The sequence below is a fragment of the Monodon monoceros genome, unplaced genomic scaffold (genome assembly GCF_005190385.1).
Source record: "Monodon monoceros isolate NGI ecotype Baffin Bay Population unplaced genomic scaffold, NGI_Narwhal_1 Super_Scaffold_20, whole genome shotgun sequence".
Taxonomy (NCBI): Eukaryota; Metazoa; Chordata; class Mammalia; order Artiodactyla; family Monodontidae; genus Monodon; species Monodon monoceros.
Genome location: NW_021703777.1, coordinates 33254100 through 33278054, shown reverse-complemented (window position 1 = coordinate 33278054; position 23955 = coordinate 33254100). Strand labels below are relative to the sequence as shown.

The following is a 23955-nucleotide window of genomic DNA, read 5'->3' as shown; positions in this document are numbered from 1 at the left end:
CTTGCTCCCGGCCTCCCGCCCTTACTCCGCCCCCTTCCCCGGCCCGACCCCCAGCCTCTCCTTGTGTGTGCGCTTTAAATAATTTCATTCTATTTGGCAAAAGAATAATGCACCTGACTTTACCAGGGCGAAACAACCAGCCGAGAAGAACAAGGAACAGATGTAAAAAGAATAAAAGGAGAGAGGAAAAGAGATGAGACTCGTTTAAAGAAATCCAGGGGCTGAAGAGGTGGCTGCAGCGGCAGAGGCAGCTAGAGCTTCCCTCCCTGTCTGCGCGAGCTGCGGGCGGAGGACGTTTTCACCAGTTGCAGATGTAACCTCGGGAACTCCTGGGTCTGTTGGTTTTGTTTGCCAAACAAAGTCTTTTCTTCTTTGGTTCAGACACTGAAGAGGCTCCTGGATTTTTCTGCCATCGCGCCACAACCTGGCAGTTACCCGGGAGCCTTCCCAAGGAGCTGGAGAAATGAGCCCTTCTGGGCGGGGGATGGGCGAAGGGCGTCAGCAGCTCGGGGCTCCGGCCGGGAAGCGCCTCCTGCTCCCCGGGAGCAGAGGGTCACCCAGCGGGCTGCCGGGCGGCGGCGGCGCCAGGGCGCAGCGCTTCCTGCTCGGGCTCTTCGTGCACGCGTGGCTGTGGGCGGCCTCGGGCTCGTCTGCCCAGGTGTTCAACCTCAGCCTTTCCGTGGACGAGGGCCTTCCTCCAGACACTCTAGTCGGCGACATCCGCGCGGGGCTGCCGGCCACGCAGCAGCAGCAGGAGGGGGGCGGCTTCTTTCTGTCTGAGGATTCGGATGACTCCCCGTTGCTGGACGACTTCCACGTGCATCCGGACACAGGCATCATCCGCACGGCGCGGCGCCTGGACCGAGAGCGGCGGGACTACTACAGCTTCGTGGCCGCCACGCTGCTGGGCGCGGTGGTGCAGGTGGAGATCCGCGTCAACGACGTGAACGACCACTCGCCCCGCTTTCCCCGCGACTCCCTGCAACTCGACGTCTCCGAGCTCAGCCCGCCAGGTACAGCCTTCCGCCTGCCAGGCGCCCAAGACCCAGACGCTGGGCTGTTCAGCATACAGGGCTACACCCTGGTGCAACCGTCCGACCTTTCTGAGGACCCCGCAGGACCTTTCTTCCAGTTGCGCTACGGGGCTCCGGTGTCACCAAAGTCGCCGCCGTCCTCGTCGCCCCTTGAGCCCCTAGACCTGGTGCTGCTGCGGCGCTTGGACCGAGAGGCGGTGGCAGCACACGAGCTGCAGATCGAGGCGTGGGACGGCGGTCGCCCGCGGCGCACGGGCAGCCTGCGGGTGGACCTGCGCGTGCTGGATGAGAACGACAACCCACCCGTATTTGAGCAGAGCGAGTACCGCGCCGCCGTGCGCGAGGACGCACTGCCAGGCGCCGAGGTCTGTCGTGTGCGCGCCACCGACCGTGACCTGGGGCCCAATGGCCACGTGCGCTACAGAATCCGCTCTCGGCAGGCGCCCGGGACGGGTGGCAGTGGCGGGACACTGGGCGACGCGGCCTATTTCGCAGTGGAGGAGATGAGCGGGGTGGTGCGGGTGCAGAGGCCGCTGGACCGCGAGGCTCAGGCCTGGCACCAGCTGGTGGTGGAGGCCCGCGACGGAGGTGCCGAGCCCGAGGTTGCCACCGTGCGCGTGTCCATCGCGGTGCTGGACGTGAATGACAACTGGCCCGCCATTCATCTACTCTTCCTTACCGAAGGAGGCGCCGCGCGCGTCTCTGAGGGCGCTCGAGTCGGCGACTATGTGGCTCGGGTCTCTGTGTCCGACGCGGACGGTGACCCAGAGAAGGCAGAGGAGGCCGTCGGGGCACTCGGTATGGGCCTCGGGGGCGGGAGCATCTCGCTGGCCTTGGAGGGCGGTGAGGGAGCCTTTGCGCTGCGGTCCGGAGGCTCCTCGGGGGTATTCTTTCTTTGCGTCGAGGGGCCCCTAGACAGGGAGAGCAGAGACCTGTATGATTTGCGACTGGTGGCCACGGATGCGGGAACCCCGCCGCTGAGCACGGAGGAGACGCTGCTGCTCCGGGTCGCTGACCTCAATGACCAGCCGCCTCTCTTCAGCCAGGAGCATTACCGGGCCTCAGTGTCCGAGGCCGCGGCCCCCGGCACCGCGGTAGTGTGCGTCAGCGCCTCCGATGAGGATGAGCCCGGCACAGACCACGCCCGGCTGCGCTACGCGCTGGTCCCTCTCCCAGCGCGCTGCAACCCGGAGGCTCTGAGGGCCACCGCTGAGTGTGGACCATCCTTCAGCATCGATCCTGAAATTGGTGTGATTAGCACCACCCGGAGTCTGGACCGAGAAGTCCAGGAGGCCGTAGAGCTGAGAGTGGTGGCCCAAGACCTCGGAGAGCCCCCGCTCTTTGCCACCTGCCTTGTGAGCATCACTGTGGGCGACGTGAATGACAACGAGCCCATCTTCCTGAAGCAGGTGTACAACGCCACCCTTCTGGAGCATGCCCCAGTCGGACACTGCTTTCTGCAGGTGAGTGCATCAGGCCTATCGGGAGGCCTGGGAAGGGATGCAGAGGTTGTGAGTAAGTACAAGGAAGGAGAATTGTGATGTGGATAGTTATACCCAAGCTGAGAAGGCAGGGGACATGGGCTCTGGTTCCTCCTCTGCAGGGAGATGAATGGGTGCCCTCTGGTCACCTAACTTTTCTGAATGGTCTCTAAGGTCTTTTCTATCTCACATGATATTTGGATCCTGATTTTGCTTATGGAATGCTGATTTCCTTCAGTCTGTATATGAGCACCCAGATAGGTTTGGGAGGAACAACCCTTTCTCGGTTTTACTTTTTAACAGTGTGCAAATGGCAATGTCGCATATATTTGAGGATCATTATGTGGCCACCTGGGGAAGTGAGGTGGCCCTCACACATTGGTTTTTCAAGTAAACAAGTGTATGCCTTTAAACACTGAAACTGTTTTGAGTAACTATTTCCAGGGACTTCTTACACATTGTCCTACCTTCTCTGGAAGTTTACGAGAGGTAGTGGAGGACATAAGTCATTTTTACCAGCTGCGGACTGACCTCCTCCAGTGATGCCTTCTGGATTCAGGAGTAGCCGGGCTCAATCATCCTTTATAAAATGGATGATATCCTTTATAGACGGATCTCAGAATGTTGTGATGTGCATCCTTCTAGCAGTGCTCCTTATGGCTTCCAATTTCCTAGTATTTATCTGATGTGAGATAACAAACTAGATTTCCAAGACTGGTTTATTTACTCCAAGATAATTTGAATAAATAAATAGAGCCTGAGAGGCTAACTAGTGAGTGAAGCTCTAAAACTCCATTTAGCTCTCAAGCTGGGTTGTTTTAAGACCTCTATGGCTTATTTCTTGGTTCTCTGGTGTGGGGGTGGTGCGGGCAGGGTGAGCCTTTAGCCTTGATAAGTCATGTCTCAATAACCTTTAGATAAGTAAGATGCCACTGTATTTTAAAAATGAGTTACCTGACTTCTCTCTTTTTTAATCCTTTTGCTCTGTGGGTAATAATAATCTCCATTCCTTTCTCTGTCATGACTGACGACTCATTGAGTTGCTAGGTTATTAAAAGAAGGCTTGAAAATCAATTAATGCTTGCTGCTGAAACAGATCCACAAATGCCGATGAATAACATAATGGAAGTTTATTTACATCTCAAGCAGAGTCTGATACGATGCAGGTTGATTGGTCCTTCTCCATCCAAGGTAGGGCCAGGGCTGGGAGTGACTTAGATCAGGTCCACCAATGTCCCACTGGTCAGAGCTTAGCCACGTGGCCTCAGGTGTACTGCAAAGGTGGCTGAGAAATGGAGAGGAGCACATGCTGCCAGTGGGCACCAATTTTGTGTCTCCCATGGATGTTGAAAACTGAAGTCATAATAGATGAGAGGTTGGATTAGATAATTTCCAAAATTTCTTCCATCTGGAAGACCTTAAGGATCTTGGTGTGAAACAGTACAACTGGACTCTATTTGAAGGAAAATAAGCAACGTAAATTAATTATGATTCCTTTGATTAGAATCTGTCTTTTTAGAGTTGTTTCTGAAATTGTGAGATGATTCTGCCATGAGGTGTGAGTTTATCCCATTATTATGACTCGGTATGTGGCAGATCCATTATGGTGAGCTGAACTTGCCTCAAGTGCAAGACTGCATCTTCAATCGCGAAAAACCTTTCAGGTTGCCAAGTATTGTTATAGGTAGTATTAAAGGGTGCTGATTAGAATTTCTGGAAATTCCAGCAATCTAGCCACTCAAGATTGCAGACACATTCTTATACGCTGGGCTCTCCGACCTCACCATAGCAGCTTTGTGACCTTTCTGTGCTGCATCAGCTCTCTCGCTGACTCTGTCCCCTAAGTCTCACCCAGAGTGTCTTCCATCTGCTTGCGATCTCTTTACTCTTAATCTTTCTTTATACCACTTTGTAAAAACAAACATCCCCCACTCCCTTTGGATCTCATAGCCTCTTCTTTCTTCCAGGGCTTTGTTTAATTACATTATATCAATTCTTACAGTTGAACGTTTCTGTTGCCCTTTACCCATTTTCTCCCTTTAAACCTCATCTCTGCTCAATTCTCCTTCGTCAGAACCATAAAAATCCCAAATGAGAAATGACAGGAAAAAAAAAAGTTCTTTCCTGGATTCCCTGTAAAGGAATACCATGTCACCTAATAAAACAAAGCCTGAAACTTCTAGGTGTCTTGGTGGTTACTCCACAACACTAATCCCTGGGCTTATTCCACTCTTATTATGCTCCTACTGCCACCCCAGGGCAGCTATCCTCCCATCCCCCAGTGCTGGCTGAACGCTTCCATGTTCTCAGACCCAAATTGGAACTTTCCAAAGACTTTAAATGTGGGGCCGAACAAAGGGATTTAATACAGAGGACAAGAACTGGTAGCAGCCTGAGATGGGTGACCTCTAGCCCCAAAGGGTTTTCACAACCTTGTGGGCGCTTGTCTGGATTTCTTAGTTCCTTGCTCCCCACTGCCCCCCAGGTGGAGAGCCCCTCCTTGACAGCCTGCCCCTCGGGAACTCCTTTCAGCACCTCTTGATGTTTTCGTGGTCAAGGCAGTTGCTCCTGTGTTTGCCTCTGAGTTCTAGTGTCTGGCCTGAAAGGCTCTCTTTTTCTTCAGATTACTATCAAAGAGACTAACCTCAGTCTCTCTTGGCGGTGAGACTGCCACTCTCTGCCCCACGCTAAATCCAACCATGTGAACTACACTGACAGCCTTTATCTTGTTGTTGTTGTTGTTTTTATAAATTTATTTTTATTTGTTTATTTTTGTCTGCGTTGGGTCTTCATTGTGGTGCGTGGGCTTCTCCTTGCAGTGGCTTCTCTTGTGGAGCATGGGCTCTAGGTGTGTGGGCTTCAGTAGTTGTGGCACGCAGGCTTCAGTAGTTGTGGCACGCGGGTTCAGTAGTTGTGGCACATGGGCTTAGTTGCTCCGTGGCATGTGGGATCTTCCCGGATTGGGGGTCGAATCCGTGTCCCCTGCATTGGCAGGGGGATTCTTATCCACTGCGCCACTTTATCTTGTGACCAGATCTTCAAACAATGTAACTGCAGCCTTCATACCTGAATTACACACGTTCCATAACAAGATTATTCTCTTGTACTCCCCCAAATATCAGTACTGTGTGCATTCACTAATTCATTTGCTTAATCAGAAAACAACGTTCATTGAATAAACAACATTCCATGAACAGTATTTATGGGGTACGTATTGCATTCCAGGAACTCGTGCTGGTGCTGGGGAGGCAGCAGTGAGGCCAGGTCCCTGTGCCAGACAAGTGTAGAGTCCCAAGTCCTCCGTCCCATCTCCTTCCCTCCTCCATGTGAAGGCATATGCCCCACCCCCACTTGCTGATCACCCCTTCCCGCCCTGTTCTGATCTCCCCCACCACTATGCTAAATTCTGCCTCTCCAAAGGCAGCTATGTTCTTTTATTTCAGATCCGCTGGGCTTTCTTAGTTAAACCTGACTCATTCTCTAAAGCATTTTGGGCTGCTGCCCACTTCCTCTTTCTTGAATGCATCATCTTCACTGCCTTCTGTCTCACTGCATCCTCTCTGTCTCTGTCTTGCCAATTCCTCCTTGTGTCCCCTACTCAGTGTGATAGAGGCGTTTCCAAAGGTTTTGTCTTCCTCTCACTTCGATCTTTTCTATACTTTCTACTTATGTATTCCCGGAACTGCAACTTTTTTTTTTTTTAACATCTCCAGGGTCGACCTCCTTTACTACCTGCAGATTAACATTTCTCTACCTGGTACGTATCTCTGCCTGGAAGTATTTTTGACATCTCAAATTCTGACATTTTTAAAATCGAAGTTACTTATCTTCTACTCTTTTTCTTTTTTCCCCCAACCTTCATTAATCAGCTCCCTTTTGAAACTTTCTATATTTTGTTAATGGATCCCTCCTATAGATGTATTTATGCATTTGGTGTGTGTCTGTCTGTGATTTTGCTATTTGTTGGAGTGGTTGTGTGTTTCATTGCTGAGAGTGACAAGGGTGCAGAGCAAGGTCATGGCTCATATAAATTAATTGTGTAAAAAGCAGGCCTTGGGATCCCACACACGGGCTGTGAGAGAGAGTACCTGCTGTGCTCGTGTGTTTGCTCTCCTGGTCTGACTTTGAGGAGCCTGACTAGGAGGGGTGCCTGGGCATTAAACATAATATCGACCATCTGGGAAGATGTGGGAGATGGGAAGGCCTGATGCCAACTGTGCTCCATGGCCTGAGAAGGACTAACCTATATCTTGTTTCTGATTCATTACATCTTTTGGGGTTACTTCCTTTTATGAATCCCCATCCTTTAGGAAAGTCTTTCTAAATGTGTGAACTTTGTCTCAACTGTACTGTGGAGGTAAAAATGGAAAACCCAAAACACCTCTTGGGGTGGTATGATTTAAGTGTCCAGGGCTGGCAGTCCCTCTCCTGAAGTCTGGGTGGTGATGATGGCAAGGGATGCCGAGGTAGGCGGTCCTTAGGAACAGTGTGAGGCCTTCTTTCAAGAGGCTGTCCTAGTGCCAACCTTGGATTAAGGAAGATGTTTCCTAACACCTTCATATCATCTTTGATTCCTCCCCAAATTTGACCACACTAGTTGCCAAGGCCTTCATTTGTCCCTTCATTTATACCCCTTGTTGCCACCCTAGTTCTGTCCACATTGTTCCTTGTGTTCTGTTGCCTGTTCTTGACACCAGAGAGATTTTGGGCATATCTCAAATGCCACCTCCTCCCACTAAATGTTTCCTTGTTCTGTCTAGCTCTTTTCTTAATGTTCTTTATGGTGTTACAGCTGTTTGCTTGTATTAGTAAGACGATGGATTGTGATTGCCTTGTGCTGTTACAATTTAATGGTATTTGAGTCCCTGTAATTCCTGGTGTTCTCGATCTCATATACTGGAAGATCAACGCTTTTGTTAAATTGTATTGAAGAGCATAATGAAAAAAAAGTTACTAGCCAGTGGTAGAGCTAGTAAAGGTTTTTACTTTCTATTTTATTTTTTTTACATTTCATTTGTATGTATATTAAATTTATTGTAAAGTTTCTTTCCTCCATATATTTTATCATTGATCTTTTGGAATTTTATGGTCTGAATTGCATTGTTTATCCCTTATCTTATGACAGACATACTCTTACTGCGCCAATCAGCTGGCTTTACTTCCTTTCCCCTTTTCCTGCTTGAGAAAGATGATCAGATAATTTGTTTGGCTATGTAATAGGAGGGGTATAGCCTGGAATCTGTGGGATGCATTTCTACTTACAGTCAATGTGTAACTTCCAAGTACTTTGTCTAGTTCTTGGTTCTAGAACTAAAGATGATTGACATTACATGGTAGAGAGTTCTTAGCTTTGAAGACTAAAATTAAGCTACACACAGTGATGAAAAATATAGCCAGACTATGGGATCAGTGTGCCTGGGTTTGAATCTCAGCTCCACTGCTTGTCATCTTGGGCACTGTGCCTTAGTTTCCTCAACTGGAAAATATGGATAACAATGGTATCAGCTTGATATAAAGTTTTTTTGTGTGTGATGAATTAGTACATGTATGCTTAAAGCAATGCTTGACTCATAGTAAGTCCTGAATGCATGGTATTTATTATTAAATGCTAGTAAATAAGACTTCTAGAAATAATGAAGACTATTTTGCCTGATATAGTGAATGCTGAGGACTAAGTAAAAATGACATTTCAAATAAAATTCTTGGGACTTCCCTGGTGGTCCAGTGGTAAAGAATCCGCTTTACAGTGCAGGGGATGCATGTTTGATGCCTGGTCAGGGAACTAAGATCCCACATGCCACGGGGCAACTAAGCCCACGCGCCACAGCTACTGAGGTTGTGTGCCTCAACTAGAGCCTGTGTGCTGCAAACTACAGAGCCCACGTGCTCTGGAACCCACGCGCCACAACTACAGAGCCCACGCGCTCAGGAACCTGTGCGCCACAACTAGAGAGAAGCCCGCACGCTGCAACGAAAGATCCTTCATGCCACAACTAAGACCTGACGTAGCCAAAAATAAATAATAAATAAATCTTAAAAAAAAAATTCTCTTGCACAAAAAGCAGAAAAAATTTAAATTGTGTATTCAGTTTTTAGTTAGATGTATGTGTCTGGCAATGAAGGGAGAAACCTATTTTGCTTACGTTGGAAGCTTGTAACATCTCCTTATGGGTTTATGGAACCCCATGTGTCTTCAAGCAAGGTTCAAATGACCTCTCAATAGCTATCCTCCACCCCTACCCCACCCCCTACGCTGCCACAGAAAAAAGCACTGTGAAAGTCATAGAGGGGAGGCAGTGTGATGTAAGTTGTGGCAAAGGCCTTGGTGTGATGGGTCATGAGTCCTCAGGGTTTCACCCCAAGGGTGCTAAGCATCACACTTAGATTCAGTGGGATCCATTTCATCTGTGCAGGGCATGACTCTGGTCTACAGAGTAACTTAGTATGTTTTTTTTTTTTATTGAGTTATAATTAACATACAGTATGATATAGTTTGAGGTGTTCAACATAGTGATTCAATACTCTTATACATTATGAAATGATCACCACAATAAGTCCAATTACCATCCATCACCATACAAAGTTGTTGCAGTTATCAACTATATTTCCTGCACATTACATCCCCAAGACTTATTTATTTTATAAGTGGAAGCTTGTACCTCTTACTCCCTTCACGTCTTTCACCAGTCCCCCTACCCCCACTCCCCTCTGGCAACCACCAGTTTGTTCTCTGTACCTATGTCAGTTTCTGTTTTGTTTTTTGTTTGCTTTGTTTTTTAGATTATACATACAAGTGAAATCACATGGTATTTGTCTTTCTTTTTCTTACTCATTTCACTTACCATAATACCCTCTGCATCTGTCCATGTTGCCACAGATTTCATTCTTTTATATGGCAGAGTAATATTCCATTGTATATATGTGTATATATGTGTGTATATATATCCCATCTTTTTTACCCATTCATCTGTTGATGGACACCTAGTTTGTTTCCATATCTTGGCTATTGTAAATAGTGCTGCAATGAACATAGAAGTACATGTATCTTTTCGAATTAGTGTTTTCATTTTCTTTGGGTAAATACCCAGAAGTGGAATTCCTGGGTCATATGGTAGCTCTATTTTTAGTTTTCTGAGGGGGCTCCATACTGTTTTCTGTAGTGGCTATACCAGGTTACAGTCCCATCAACAGTGAACGAGGGTTCCCTTTTCTCCACATCTTGTCTTTTTGAAATAGCCATTCTGACAGGTATGAGGTGATCGCACTGTGATTTTAATTTGTATTTTCCTGATTATTAGTGATGCTGAGCACCTTTTTGTGTGCCTGTTGGCCACCTGTATGTCTTCTTTGAAAAAATATCTATTCAGGCCCTCTGCCCATATTTGACTGGGTTATTTTTTAGCTATTGAGCTGTATGAGTTCTTTACATATTTTGGATATCAACCCCTTATCAGATACATTGTTTGCAGATATACTATTCAATAGATCACCTTTTAGTTTTGTCTGTGGTTTCTTTCACTGTGCAAAAGCTTTTTAGTTTGATGTAGTCCCATTTGTTTATTTTTGCTTTTGTTGCCCTTTCTGGAGGAGACATATGCCAAAAAATATCTCTAAGACTGATGTCAAAGAAGTTACTACCTATGTTTTCTTCTAGGATTTTTATGGTTTCAAGTCTTACATTTAAGTCTTTAAAACCATTTTGAGTTAATTTTTGTATACGGTATAAGAAAGTGGTCCAGTTCCATTGTTTTACATGTGGCTGTCCAGTTTTCCCAACACTGTTCAATTATTGAAGAGACTATCTTTTCCCCATTGTATTCTTACCCCCTTGACCATATGAGCATGGGTTTATTTCTGGGCTCTCTATTCTGTTCCATTGTTCTCTGTGTTTGTTTTGGTATCAGTGCCATAGTGTTTTGATTACTGTAGCTTTGTAGTATAGTTTCAAGTCTGGGAGTGTGACACCTCCAGCTTTGTTCTTCTTTCTCAAGATTGCTTTGTGTATTTGGGGCCTTTCGTGGTTCCATACAAATTTTAGGATTATTTGTTCTAGTTCTGTGAAAAATGCCATTGATATTTTGATAGGAATTGCATTGAATTTGCAGATTATTTTGGGTAGTATGGATATTTTAATGATACTGATCTTTCCAATCCATGAGCATGGTGTATCTTTCCATATGTTTGTGTCATCTTCAGTTTCTTTCATCAGTGTCTTATAGTTTCCAGAATGCAGGTTTTTCACCTCCTTGGTTAAATTTATTCTTAGGTATTTTATTCTTTTTGATGCAATTGTTAATGGGGTTGTTTTCTTAATTTCTCTTTCTGATAGTTCTCTTTCTCTTTCTCTTTCATTATTAGTGGGCAGAAATGCAACAGATTTCTATTCTATATCCTGCATCTTTACTGAATTCATTTTTAGTTCTAATAGTTTTTTGGTGGAGCCTTTTGGGTTTTCTATTTATTGTATCATGTCATCTGCAAATAGTGACAGTTTTACTTCTTCCTTTCCAGTTTGGATGCCTTTTATTTCTCTTTCTTACCACATTGCTGTGGCTAAGACTTCCAGTACTGTGTGGAATGAAGTGGCAAGAGTGGGCATCCTTGTCTCAGTTCTGGTCTTATAGGAGAAGCTTTCAGATGTTTACCATTGAGTGTGGCGTTAGCTGTGGGCTCGTTGTACATGGCCTACATTTTTACTGCCTACACCACCACATTGGGTGATTTTGATGTTATATCTTATATCTTTTAAATTTTGTGTATCCCTTAACTACTTATTGTAGTTATAATTGATTTGTACTATTTTTGTCTTTTAACCTTCATACTAGCACTTAAGTGCCTCATCCACTGCAATTACTATACTTGCCTTTACCAGTGAGATTTTTTTTTATATATGTATGTTTTGTCATTTCTAGTTGTGGCCTTAAAGAAGACTCTTTAGCATTTCTTGTAAGGCAGTTTAGTGGTGATGAACTCCTTTAATTTTTGCCTTTTGGGAGACTTTGTAATCCCTCTTTCAATTCTGAATGAAAACCTTGACAGATAGCATATTCTAAATTGTAAGTTTTTTTCTCCTTTAGCACTTTAAATATATCCTGCCACTCCCTTCTGGCCTGTAAAGTTTCTGCTGAAAAATCAGCTGATAATCTTACAAGGTTTCCCTTGTATGTGATTAGTTGTTTTTCTCTTGCTGTCTTTAAGATTCTCACTTTTACTTTAACTTTTGCCACTTTAATTATGTCTTGGTGTGGATCTCTTTAGGTTCATCTTCTTTGGGACTCTGTGCTTCCTGTACCTGGATGTCTGTTTCCTTCCCCAAGTTAGGGAAGTTTTCAGTCATTGTTTCTTCAAATAAGTTTTCTGTCACTTTCTCTCTTTCTTCTCCTTCTGGGATATCTATAATGTGAATGTTAGTATACTTGATGTTGTCCCTGAGGTCCCTTAAATTATCATCATTAAAAAAAATTCTTTCTTCCTTTTGCTGTTTTGATTGGGTGATTTCCACTATTCTTTATTCCAGATTGCTTATCCATTCTTCTGTGTCATCTAATGTGCTGTTCATTGTGGCCTTCTTCTCTGATTGGTTTTTCTTATATTTCCTTAATCTTTGTTGAAATTCTCATTGAATTCCTCCATTTTTCTCCCAAATTCAGTGAGCATCCTTATGATCATTTCTTTGAACTCTTTATCAGGTAAATTATTTATCACTGTTTCAGTAGGTTTTTTTTTTTTTCCCTAAGGTTTTATTTTGTTCTTTTGTTTGGAACACATTCTTCTGTATCCTCATTTTGCTTGACTTTTGGTGTTTGTTTCTACAAAGTAGAGAAAACAGCTCTCCCTCCCAGTCTTGAAGGAGTGGTCTTCTGTGGGAATGCCCCTGTGTGGACTGCTCGCAGGTCAGGGGCAGTCCTTGGAATGCACAACACCAAGGCCACCTTACCAGGACAGCTGGAGCAGGAGCAGGCGTGGGTCTGGGGAAGTCCTTGGTGGACTAAAACAATGCTCTACCAGCACCCCTGATCTTGCAGAGGGCTCCAGCAGTTCTCCACCTGTTTGGCAGGAGTTCTAAAGTTAGTAAATGGATTTCTTTGCTGTATAGTATATGTGCCCTTTAAACAGCTGTTTTTTCACTATGTCCCAGGGTGGGTGAATCAGTGCTTGGACCCCTCAGTAATATCCCTTCCTATCTTAGGTTGCTGCCTCATGGGTGGTGTTCCCATGGATACTGTGTCTCTGTCTCTCCTACCCATTTCTATGTGGTCCTTCTGCGTAGAGAAGCTGTTCAGTCAGCCCTCAGGTCTTCTTCAGGAGGAGTTGCTCTGTATGTAGGCATAGATTTGATGTGTCTGTGGGAAGAGATTAGCTCAGGGTCATCCTAGCCACCTTGGTCCTCTTCCTATCTTCGTGTCTTTTGTTCTGTGTATCAGTTATTACTCTATGGAGTCTTTTATTAAGACAGCCTGAAAAAAGACAGCACTGGAGTTTGAGTACAAAACCTTGGTTTCAGTTCTGACTTCACCATTTACTATCCCTGTTAACTTTCCTGGCCCTAGTTCCTCACTCATAAAATGTTGTATATTAGTTAGGGTTCTCCAAAAAAATAGAACCAATAGGAAATATAAAATGAAGAATTGATTCATGGGATTATAGAGGCCAAGAAATCCCATGATCTGCTGGCTGCAAGCTGGAGACTCAAGAAAGCTGGTGGTATAATTCGGTCCAAGTCTGAAGGCTTGAGAGCCAGAACTGATGGTGTAAGTCCCAGTCAGAGGACAGGAGAAGACTGATGTCCCAGCTCAGCAGTCAGACAGAAAGAGCAAATTCATCCTTTCTCCTCTTTTTTGTTCTGTTGAGGCCTTCAGTGGATTGGATGATATGCACACACATTGGGGAGGACATTCTACATTTCTCAGTCCAGCAATTCAAATGTTAATCTCAGCCAGAAACACCCCCACAGACATACCTAGAAATAATGTTTAACCAGATATCTGGACATCATGAGGCCCAGTAATGTTGACCATCACACACTGTAATTCATTTTGAGAGCATGTTATCATAAGGATTTGAGGTAATCTACATTATGTGGTAGAAAGTAGTTGGTGTAGTAAGAATTAAGGGAACTTGGAGGTGGGAGGTTTATGTGGTGGATCAGGATGGAGGTTTCACTAGATATGGACCTTCCAGGGAGTCCTGTGTAGTGATATGTAGGTTTTTATTTACAGCTTGTCATGGATACATTCCAGGATAGCTGCAAAAATTTTTTTTTTGCATAAAAATGTGTAATGCATTCCTAGGCGTGATCACCTCTAAAAGAGAATCATTTAGGATGGCCTTCTGAAAGTTGTGATCAGTAAGATTTCCTTCCTCTGAGAATTCAAATCTGACGATATATTAATTTTATTTACAACTAAACACCAGACTTCTATTAATGAGCCCTTTGCCTTCTAAATTATAAAGTAAAAGTGAGCAACCTTAGAAATAATTTATATTTTCATAGTCCATTAGGGAAACTATGCTAAGTCATTTTTACAAATGCCAGGTTATTGCTTAAAGTTTTACTGAATTAAAATCTTCATTTAAAAAGAATGTGTTGTTTGTGGTGCAGATAGATCAAATGAATATGGCAACGAATACAAATTTTAATTAAAACTCTAGGATACATAATCCATGTGGCGATAGTATGAACTAGAATAATCATGGTGTGTCTGGTCCTGTAGTGAAGTAGTGGGTGGAGTTTTGAAGGCACAGGAGACAGCCCATGAAGGACTCGCAGTGTTTGCCTAGAGTTTGGCCTTTGCTATGGAGGCAACAGAGAGAGGTGGGGAGTTTTTAAATAGAGATCAACCTGTGTAAAGTAAGGTTTTAGGAAGATTTGTCTTGAATCAGTGGGAGGAAGAAAGCAGCGAAACTAGGTAGGAGACTCCTGAGACTCTTGTAATAATACATATTCAGTTACGAGGGCCTGAACTAGGGAAATGGTAGTGAAGTGTAGTAGAAAGGCTGACCTTAGACGCATTATAAAGGAAATGCTACAACTTGAATAAGGGATGAGGGGAGAAGTAAAAGATGATCCCACATTTTCAGTCTGGGTTAGTGGGAGGAATAGGAAAAGCTGGTGGTGAGAGTTTTGGGGAAAAGATGCTTGCTTAGTTGAGTGTTTGATATGTTGGGCATGAATTAATGGCCAGTAGTCTGGGAAAAGATATCTTGAAAGCTTTTTAGATATTCAGAGCTACAATAGAGGAAAAAGCGGAAGGTTGAAGATGGAAACTTGCAAGTCATTCATTTGGAGGTGATAATTAAAGCTGTGGAAGTGAAAGTGAGGATAATGAGAGAAGAGTCAATGGCTAAGGATGCTGGTGGGACAAGGGTCATGCCACTCGTATGGTGTTGGAGGTTACGTATCTGTAATCATAGTGCTGTTTGCTTATTTTCTGGAACCCCATGGACTGGCGGAGACTCTACAGAGATGGTTGGCATCCTGCCCCATTTTCTAAGCTCCTTTGAACCGCTTCTGAAATGTTCAGCATCCCTCTCCACACTCCCAGGCAGTAAGGCACACATTATCTGGCTCTGCTCTTCTCTCTTCCCACTTCTCCTTATTTCCTACAGACCTAGTTAGTCCGCCATATGCTTTGAGGGTATTGACAGCCTTTTAGCCAGTTTTGTCTCCACTGTAGCTCTTGCTATTCAGGCACACTGGTTTTACATTTTCCCAATTGGCATGGTTTTATGTCTTTTTTTTTTTTTTTTTTTTGCGGTACGTGGGCCTCTCACTCTTGTGGCCTCTCCCGTTGCGGAGCACAGGCTCCGGATGCGCAGGCTCAGCGGCCATGGCTCACGGGCCCAGCCGCTCCGCGGCATGTGGGATCTTCCCAGACTGGGGCACGAACCCGTGTCCCTTGCATCGGCAGGCGGACTCTCAACCACTGCGCCACCAGGGAAGACCTGGTTTTATGTCTTTTCAAAATATTTTTTATTTTTTATTGGAGTATAATTGCTTTACAATGTTGTGTTAGTTTCTGCGATACAATGAAGTGAATCAGCTATATGTATATGTATATCCCCTCTCTCTTGGACCTCCCTCCACCCCAATCCCACCCACCTAGGCCATCACAGAGCACAGAGCTGAGCTCCCTATGCTGTACAGCAGGTTCCCACCAGCTGTCTATTTTACACACGGTAGTATATTTATGGCAAACCTAATCTCCAAATTCATCCCACCCTCCCCTTCTTCCCCTGTGTTCACACGTCCATTCTCTGTGTCTGCGTTTCTATTCCTTCCCTGCAGATAGGTTCATCTGCACCATGTTTCTAGATTCCACATATATGCGTTAATATATGATATTTGTTTTTCTCTTTCTGACCTACTTCACTCTGTATGACAGACTCTAGGTCCATCTGCATCTCTACAAATGACCCAATTTCATTTCTTTTTAAGGCTGAGTAACGTTGCACTGTATATATGTACCACATCTTCTTTATCCATTCATCTGTTGATGGATATTTAAGTTGTTTCCATGACCTAGCTATTGCAAATAGTGCTGCAGTGAACATTGTAGTACATGACTCTTTTTGAATTATGGTTTTCTTAGGGTATATGCCCAGTAGTGGGATTGCTGGGTCATATGGTAGCTCTATTTTAAGTTTTCTAAGGAACCTCTGTTCTCCACAGTGGCTGTATCAATTCACATTCCCACCAACAGTGCAAGAGGGTTCCCTTTTCTCCACACCCTCTCCAGCATTTACTGTTTGTAGATTTTTTGATGATGGCCCTTCTGACCAGTGTGAGGTGATACCTTATTGTAGTTTTGATTTGGATTTCTCTAATAATTAGTGATGTTGACCATCTTTTCATGGGCCTTTTGGCCATCTATATGTCTTCTTTGGTGAAATGCCTATTTAGATCTTCTGCCCATTTTTGGATTGGGTTGTTTGTTTTTTTGATATTGAGCTGCATGAGCTGTTTGTATATTTTGGAGATTAATCCTTTGTCAGTTGCTTTGTTTGCAAATATTTTCTCCCATTCTGTGGCTTGTCTTTTCCGTCTTGTTTATGGTTTCCTTTGCTGTGCAAAAGCTTTTAAGTTTAATCAGGTCCCATTTGCTTATTTTTTGTTTTTATTTTCATTACTCTAGGAGGTGGGTCATAAAAGATCTTGCTGTGATTTATGTTAGAGTGTTTTTCCTATGTTTCCCTCTAAGAGTTTCATAGTGTCTGGTCTTTAATTTAGGTCTTTAATCCATTTTGAGTTTATTTTTGTGTATGGTGTTAGGGAGTGTTCTAATTTCATTCTTTAACATGTAGTTGTCCAGTTTTCCCAGCACCATTTATTGAAGAGGCTGTCTTTTCTCCACTGTATATTCTTGCCTCCTATGTCATAGACTAGGTGACCATATGCAAGTGGGTTTATCTCTGGGCTTTCTGTCCTGTACTATTGAGCTATATTTCTACTTTTGTGCCAGTACCATACTGTGTTGATTACTGTAGCTTTGTAATATAGTCTGAAGTTGGGGAGCCTGATTCCCTCAGCTCCGTTTTTCCTTCTCAAGATTGCTTTGGCTATTTGGGGTCATTTGTGTTTCCATACAAACCATAAAAATTTTTTGTTCTAATTCTGTGAAAAATACCATTGGTATTTGACAGAGATTGCACTGAACCTGTAGATTGCTTTGGGTGCTATAGTCATGTTCAAAATATTGATTCTTCCAATCCAGGAGCATGGTTTATTTCTCCATCTGTTATGTCATCTTTGATTTCTTTCATCAGTGTTTTCTGAGTACAGGTCTTTTGCCTCCTTAGGTAGGTTTATTCCTAGGTATTTTATTCTTTTCATCGTGTTGATAAATGGGATTGTTTCCTTAATTTCTCTTTCTGATCTTTAATTGTTATTGTATAGGAGTGCAAGAGATTTCTGTGCATTAATTTTGTATCTTGCAACCTTACCAAATTCATTGATTAGTTCTAGTAGTTTTCTGGTGGCATCTTTAGGATTTTCTATGTATAGTATCATGTCATCTGCAAAGAGTGACAGTTTTACTTCTTCTTTTCCAATTTGTATTCTTTTTATTTCTTTTTCTTCTCTTATTGCTGTGGCTAGGACTTCCAATACTATGTTGAGTAATAGTGGTGAGAATGGACATCCTTGTCCTGTTCCTGATCTTAAAGGAAATGCTTTCAGTTTTTCACCATTGAGAATAATGTTTGCTGTGGGTTTGTCGTTTATGGCCTTTGAATTTTGGCAAAAGCTTTTTTTGCATCTATTGACATGATCATTTGGTTTTTATTCTTTAGTTTGTTAATATGGTGTATCACGTTGATTGATTTGCATATATTGAAGAATCCTTGCATCCTTGGGATAAATCCCACTTGATCATGGTATATGGTCTTTTTAATGTGTTGTTGGAATCTGTTTGCTAGTATTTTGTTGAGGATTTTTGCGTCTGTGTTCATCAGTGATATTGGTTTGTAATTTTCTTTTTTTGTGATATCTTTGTCTGGTTTTGGTATCAGGGTGATGGTGGCCTCGTAGAATGAGTTTGGAAGTGTTCCTCCCTCTGCAATTTTTTGGAAGAGTTTGAGAAGGATGGGAGTTAACTCTTCTCTAAATGTTTGATAGAATTCACCTGTGAAGCCATCTGGTCCTGGCCTTTTGTTTGTTGGAAGATTTTTAATTAGTTTCAATTTCATTACTTGTGATTGTTCTGTTTATATTTTCTAATTCTTCCTGGTTCAACCTTGGGAAGTTGTACCATTCCAAGAATTTGTCCATTTCTTTTATTATTACTTCTATTCAAGGAACCCTGTCCCACAGCTCTTATTTGGAACTGCTCCACCTTTTAAATCTCAGCTTATGTCCCATAAGCTAGTCTCTGATTAGAGCCTCCTAGGCTTTTAGCTTTCTCAGTCTTTAATTTGATTCACATTTACTTTTTGAAACTAGATTTTTTTCTAGGCTCCTTTTCTTCCTTATAAACCAGTCCTCTCCTTGCTTTAGTTCCTTTGCTGTCCAGCTGGGACTCCTGGGTGCACAAAATTAACCCTTGCTCTTCCACATCTGTACACGTATTACTGATGGTGGAATAATCTAGCTTACATGCCCCTCCGCCCCCCAACACTTGGACTGTAGGGCACAGCTGGAGGAATTACAAGTGGGGATTGGCTCTAAGTATATGGTATCAGCTGGGCTCTCAACACTGCTGGGCAATTTTGTGGTATTCACCTTAGCATCTCTCCCACCACTTTACTCTCTTTAAGCATCATGTTTTGATCCCTTATATCTGCCTTCTACTCAGTAGAGTCCAGAGGCAAAATCTTGCCCCCCACCATCAGACTTTTCTGTATCTGTGCCATCCAGTCCCCAAGGATTAAGTGATTCTCCTCTGTCCAAATCAAACTTATTCATTCATGTTCTATATTTTACCTCTCCCATCTTTTCTGACACAGCTTCTCAATTACCCCCTTTCTCTTCTATCTTTTACCCCTGCCTCTATACTTTTCTCTTTAGCATGTAATATACCTCTCCCATTGCTTGCAGTATTTACAAGTCAAGTCTGTGGGCATGTTGCCCCTGTTTGCTCAACTTCCTTCCTCAGTGCCCTGTAATGACTGAGGCTGCTACCTGTTCGCCCATGTCTAACCAGCCCTGGGCACATGTTAAGAGCCCTTTCCCACCTGAAGAAAGGTTCTGGAAATCTGCTGTTGTCTTGTTCAGAGTCTGGTATCCCTTGATGATGGAGTAAGGACCTCTTTAGCAAAAGTGGCTTCCTTCAGCATCTATTACTATCAAAAAGTTGTGAATAAAATGTAGCTGCTAAAGGATAAGAAAGGACATGAAGGATTTATTATTGCCCATTTCTTAATATTATATCCTGTAGCTGTTGGAAGCCATTAACTACCATCTTTCATATGAAAAGAAAGTGTTGAATCAGTTAACATAGGGTATTGTATTGAACAGACAAAAACGTCTTAATCTTGATTATTGTTTAATCTTGCAACTTTTACCTTTTGACTCTATGACCTTTGGGCATACTAGCCCTGCCCTATGTATGCAGTGGGACACTGTGTCTTTCTTTCTTAGCAATTACGTTTTGAATTTCCTTTTAAAAAGCCCACGCTGTTAACTTCATTTCAGGGTTTACCATTTTCCCATAAAAATGCAGATCTCAGATTGCCCACTGATGAAGTGTATGGAAGCTCTTTAATAGAGAAGATGGAAGTGGTTTACCGGTGCTCATGATTTCCAGGTGTCCTTGATTTGGGCAGAGGATGAGTGATCTAGTGGATGAAAGCTTGTCCTATCGGGCCAGATGGAAGAGGGTTTACATTTCAGCTCTGTCATTTAGTAACTTGGGCTTGAGCAAGTTCCCAAATCTTTGTAAGCCTCAATTTTCTCATCCATAAAATGGGGATGATAATAGGATCGACCTTGTGGAGCTATTGTGGAGATTCAATGAGATGATACTGACCAGGGCAGAGAGCGATGCCCGCCGCATGTAAACTCCCAGGAAAGTTTATTATTATTTGTATCTTCATTTGAGTTTTGATTAAACTGAGGAGCCAAGGGAGAGTGAAAGAAAGAAGTGTCAGTTTCTTGTTTTAAAACCTCAGTGACTAGTCATGTTAAATGGATAGAAATATGATCCTGTACCTCAAATGATGCTCTAGGAAAGCTCACTGTCTTAGGTACTTTGTAGACCTTCAGTCCCACATTTAGTCTGCTTCTCACCACGGACAGCCATGGGAGCCATCTGGGCCTTGAGGATACCTTGATCTTCTTGGTTGAAAGTAAAGATTAGAGTAGCCTGATCTCTGACATTCTTCCACAGTTCATTTCTGATTATACTTGCCAGGCCTGTGGCTCCCATGACCCTGGGCATGTTTCTGGCCTTCCAAGGTCAAGGGTGTTTCCTAAAAAGAGACACCAGCAAGCTTTGTCTTATTGTACTTGTCTCTTGAGATGTAAGTTATCCTAGTGAAGGAGGAAAATACTGACATCCTAGGATGTGGCTGACTTGTGTCTTCGTTTTCTTATTGATTATCCTGAGAACTTCTCATTCTCATTCAGTAGTGGAAGTTGGGCAAAGGGAAAAAAGAGATGCTTTGAATTTTCCTTTAATTTAAGTCAAGAGGAATAATATAATTCACAGTACTCTTTAACAAACATTTATTGTTAGGCGTTGAGTGGTTTTGAATAATTTTATTTATTCAGAATGATTACAGAAAACAGATACGATGACAGAAAAAAAAGGACATCAATTAAAATTTATTTGGATATCTCCTTTAAGAAAGCTGAGCAAAACAAATCATTCCTTAGAAGTTCTTTTGCATATCAAACTAGGAAACTTAGAGTTTAAATTCAGTCATCCCTTGGTATTTGTGGAGTATTGGTTCTAGGACTACCCGCAGATACAAAAATCCTCAGATGCTCAAGTCCCTCATATAAAATGGTACAGTACAGTATTATTATAATTGGAATATTGAGGTAAAACTTTTTTTCAGTTGTATTTTTGTGTGTTGTGTGTACACTCTATATATTGAGATCTTTCATATAATCAGTAAGTTATTTGTTTATGCTCACTCATAGAAATTTAACCTATGTTTTCTATTCTAAAGGATGGTAATAATTTTTAATTATTGAATTTTTTGGATAATATTGTTGATTTACTTCATACTAAATCTTCAGACAAGAAATACTACCCACTTGATGCTTTTAAGGAATGTGTTGTGGCAAAAAGCAAGGAAGACTTGTAGTGCAGTGTGTGTTCACAAGGATAGCAAAGAGGAAAGAACAGAACAGAACCTGAGGCAATTTCTCATCTCATCTACGTTTGATTACTGACAGTTAATTCACAAATTCTGTTCAGAACAAGAGATTGTCCTCTATCTCTTTTGTTCAGAGTATTCTGAATGTTCTTTTGTTCTTCATTTAAATTAACTGTGTAGAAATAGCCAGTGTTATGGATATATTTTCAAGAGATTAAATATTATTTCTAGGCTCACCATAAATGGACTTATATACTATTTGATTTTCAACAGTTGTGTAGTTAGACACTTCTCATGTTGTATACTTCTCTTGATTTCTACATTTGGAAACACAGAGGAAGTTATTGTTTACATAGAGATTGACTTGTCTAGTTTTTAAGAATGTCGATTATAAAAGAACCCAGTCATGAGGTAAAGAGCCATCTAAGCTTATGCACTGTTTACTTTCCTTTGAAGTATGGATTATTTTAAGTACTGAACTGTTAAAAATAACACAAAGGCTGTTCTGTTACATTATGCATAAACAAGAGCACAATATTTCAGGGCTGGCAGATACTTTATTTCCTGGACTCATCTTACAAGAACTTTTATGTGGTATTTTTCTTGTGTAGAATCTAATCTTTATGCTTATGTCTGTTCCACTTCCATTGTCTGTCAGTGTCCAGCACAAAGAAGAGAGGTGACAGGAAGGGCAGTTTATTAATTAAGTTTGATACTTACAAACTAATTAATGTACTCTAGGTAATTTGCTTACTTGAACTAAAAATTTAAGTTCTATGTATATTACAGCATATTTCTAATATCGCAAAATGAATTTAATAAGTTCATCTTTTGAGTTTTGAATCTTAGTATATTTTAAAAGAAAGACAGTTTTTTGGGAACATGGTAATATTCAGTTTTGCCATGTACACTGAGAAGTACAATTGTGCTCTTATCTAAATTCATAACATTTTAAGGCTATTTTGCTACTATATCTCTAAATGCACTTTAACATATGAAGTACAGTTACTACTTTTGTCTGTCATTTGTGAAGATAACTTTTCCATTTTTTTAAAAGGATAAAGTTAAGCTTCTTCCATATTTAAAGAGAGATCTTTCTAGAAGCTGCTTTTTCTTTATTTTTAAATATACTTTTTTCTACCTCATTCTTTATTTTCTCTGTTCCTGAGTTTTCAAATACACATATATTAGAACTTTTGATCTGAGGTCCTAAGGCTCTGTTTATTTTTCTTTTCAATAATTTTCTTCTTGTTCTTCAGACCAGATGGTTTCTATTGCTTTATTTTCAAGTTCACCGTTTTATTCCTCATCTCTGTTCTGCTCTTAAACACATCCAACAATTTTTTTAAAATTTCGGGTATTGTATTTTTCATTGTAGAATTTCCATTTTGTTTTATTTTATAGTTTCTGTTTCTCTGCTGAAATCCCCTATCTTTTCATTCATTACAAGAGTGTCTTCCTTTTCCTCATATAGTTATAAAGTCTTTGTGAATTTCAACATCCAGATCATCCTGGAGTTGGTCTCTTTTTTTTTTTTTCTCTTGAAAATAGATCATATCTTCCTAGTTACTCATATGTTGAATAATTTTGCATTGTATTCTGGACATTGTGTACATTATGGTGTGGAGACTCTGGATTCTGTTGTGCTCTTCTGAATAGTGTTGATATTTTTGTTTTAGCAGGCAATTAACTTGGTGGGACTCAAACTGAAGAATCTGAGTTTTGGGGCACCAGTGCAAATCTCAGTTCATTTCAGTTCAGTTTTCTTAACTGGGTTTTTGCAATATGCCCCATACATGTATAGTTCACGGGTCAATCAGAGATTTGGGCAGAGTTTACACAGAATTTGGGGCTTGCTCAGAGGCTTTCTCCTATCTGGGATTTTCCTTCCACTTTGTAAATGACTGTGGTTGCCCTGACCTCTGTCCTAAGTTTCTTCAATCCAGGAAGACTGTGTGCTCCTAATGGGGCTTTAGCCTCCCTGAATGATGCCTTGACTGACACCTGTGTTTAGGTAATAGGCTAAAAAAATAGAATAAATTAAACTTAAAAAATGGAAAACCCCCTCCATGTCAGTCCATTCTTCAATTTTTTGACCCCTTGTGAAAATCTTACTGTTTTTATTCTGTCCCAAGAGGCTTCAGATTTTTTTTCCTGTTTTATTCAAAGTTTATAGTTGTTACATGAAGGAGGGTAGGTTTTTGTGAGAGTGTACTCAGCCGTACCAGAAGCAAAACTCTTGCTTTTTCCTTAAACTCAAATTTCTATCAATTTCAATGAGATTCAGATGATTAAGACTTAATAGTAAGAGCCCTTTGAATACAGAGCCTGTAGAATTTTACTTTATTTATAATATATTAGATTATTGTTGAATGGGGAAGCTAATGTGTACAGCTACAAATGTTTACTGATTCAGAATTTCATAGATTAATTAATATTACTAGTCATGAAAGTTAACAGTTTAAAATTAGTTAAGTATGTTTTAGTTTCACTCATGCTCAATAAATAATTTTATGTATTTATAATTCTAGAATCTTCATTGAACAAATGATAATCCTTCATGAAAAAGTAAAAATAGAAATCAACTCCATGGGCAAGACAGGAATAAAGACGTGGACATAGAGAATGGACTTGGGGACACAGGGAGGGGGAAGGGTAAGCCGGGACAAAGTGAGAGA

The 23955-nt window shown here is 41.9% G+C and overlaps 1 protein-coding gene across 1 annotated transcript in view; it reads left to right on the top strand.

Moving 5' to 3' along the window:
- The first annotated feature begins 463 nt into the window (after positions 1-463).
- DCHS2 (dachsous cadherin-related 2) overlaps positions 464-23955 on the top strand; it is a 283498-nt gene continuing 260006 nt past the window's right edge. Inside the window, 1 exon segment of the mRNA XM_029235496.1 lies at positions 464-2497. Within this exon segment, the coding sequence (XP_029091329.1) occupies positions 464-2497 (2034 nt within the window).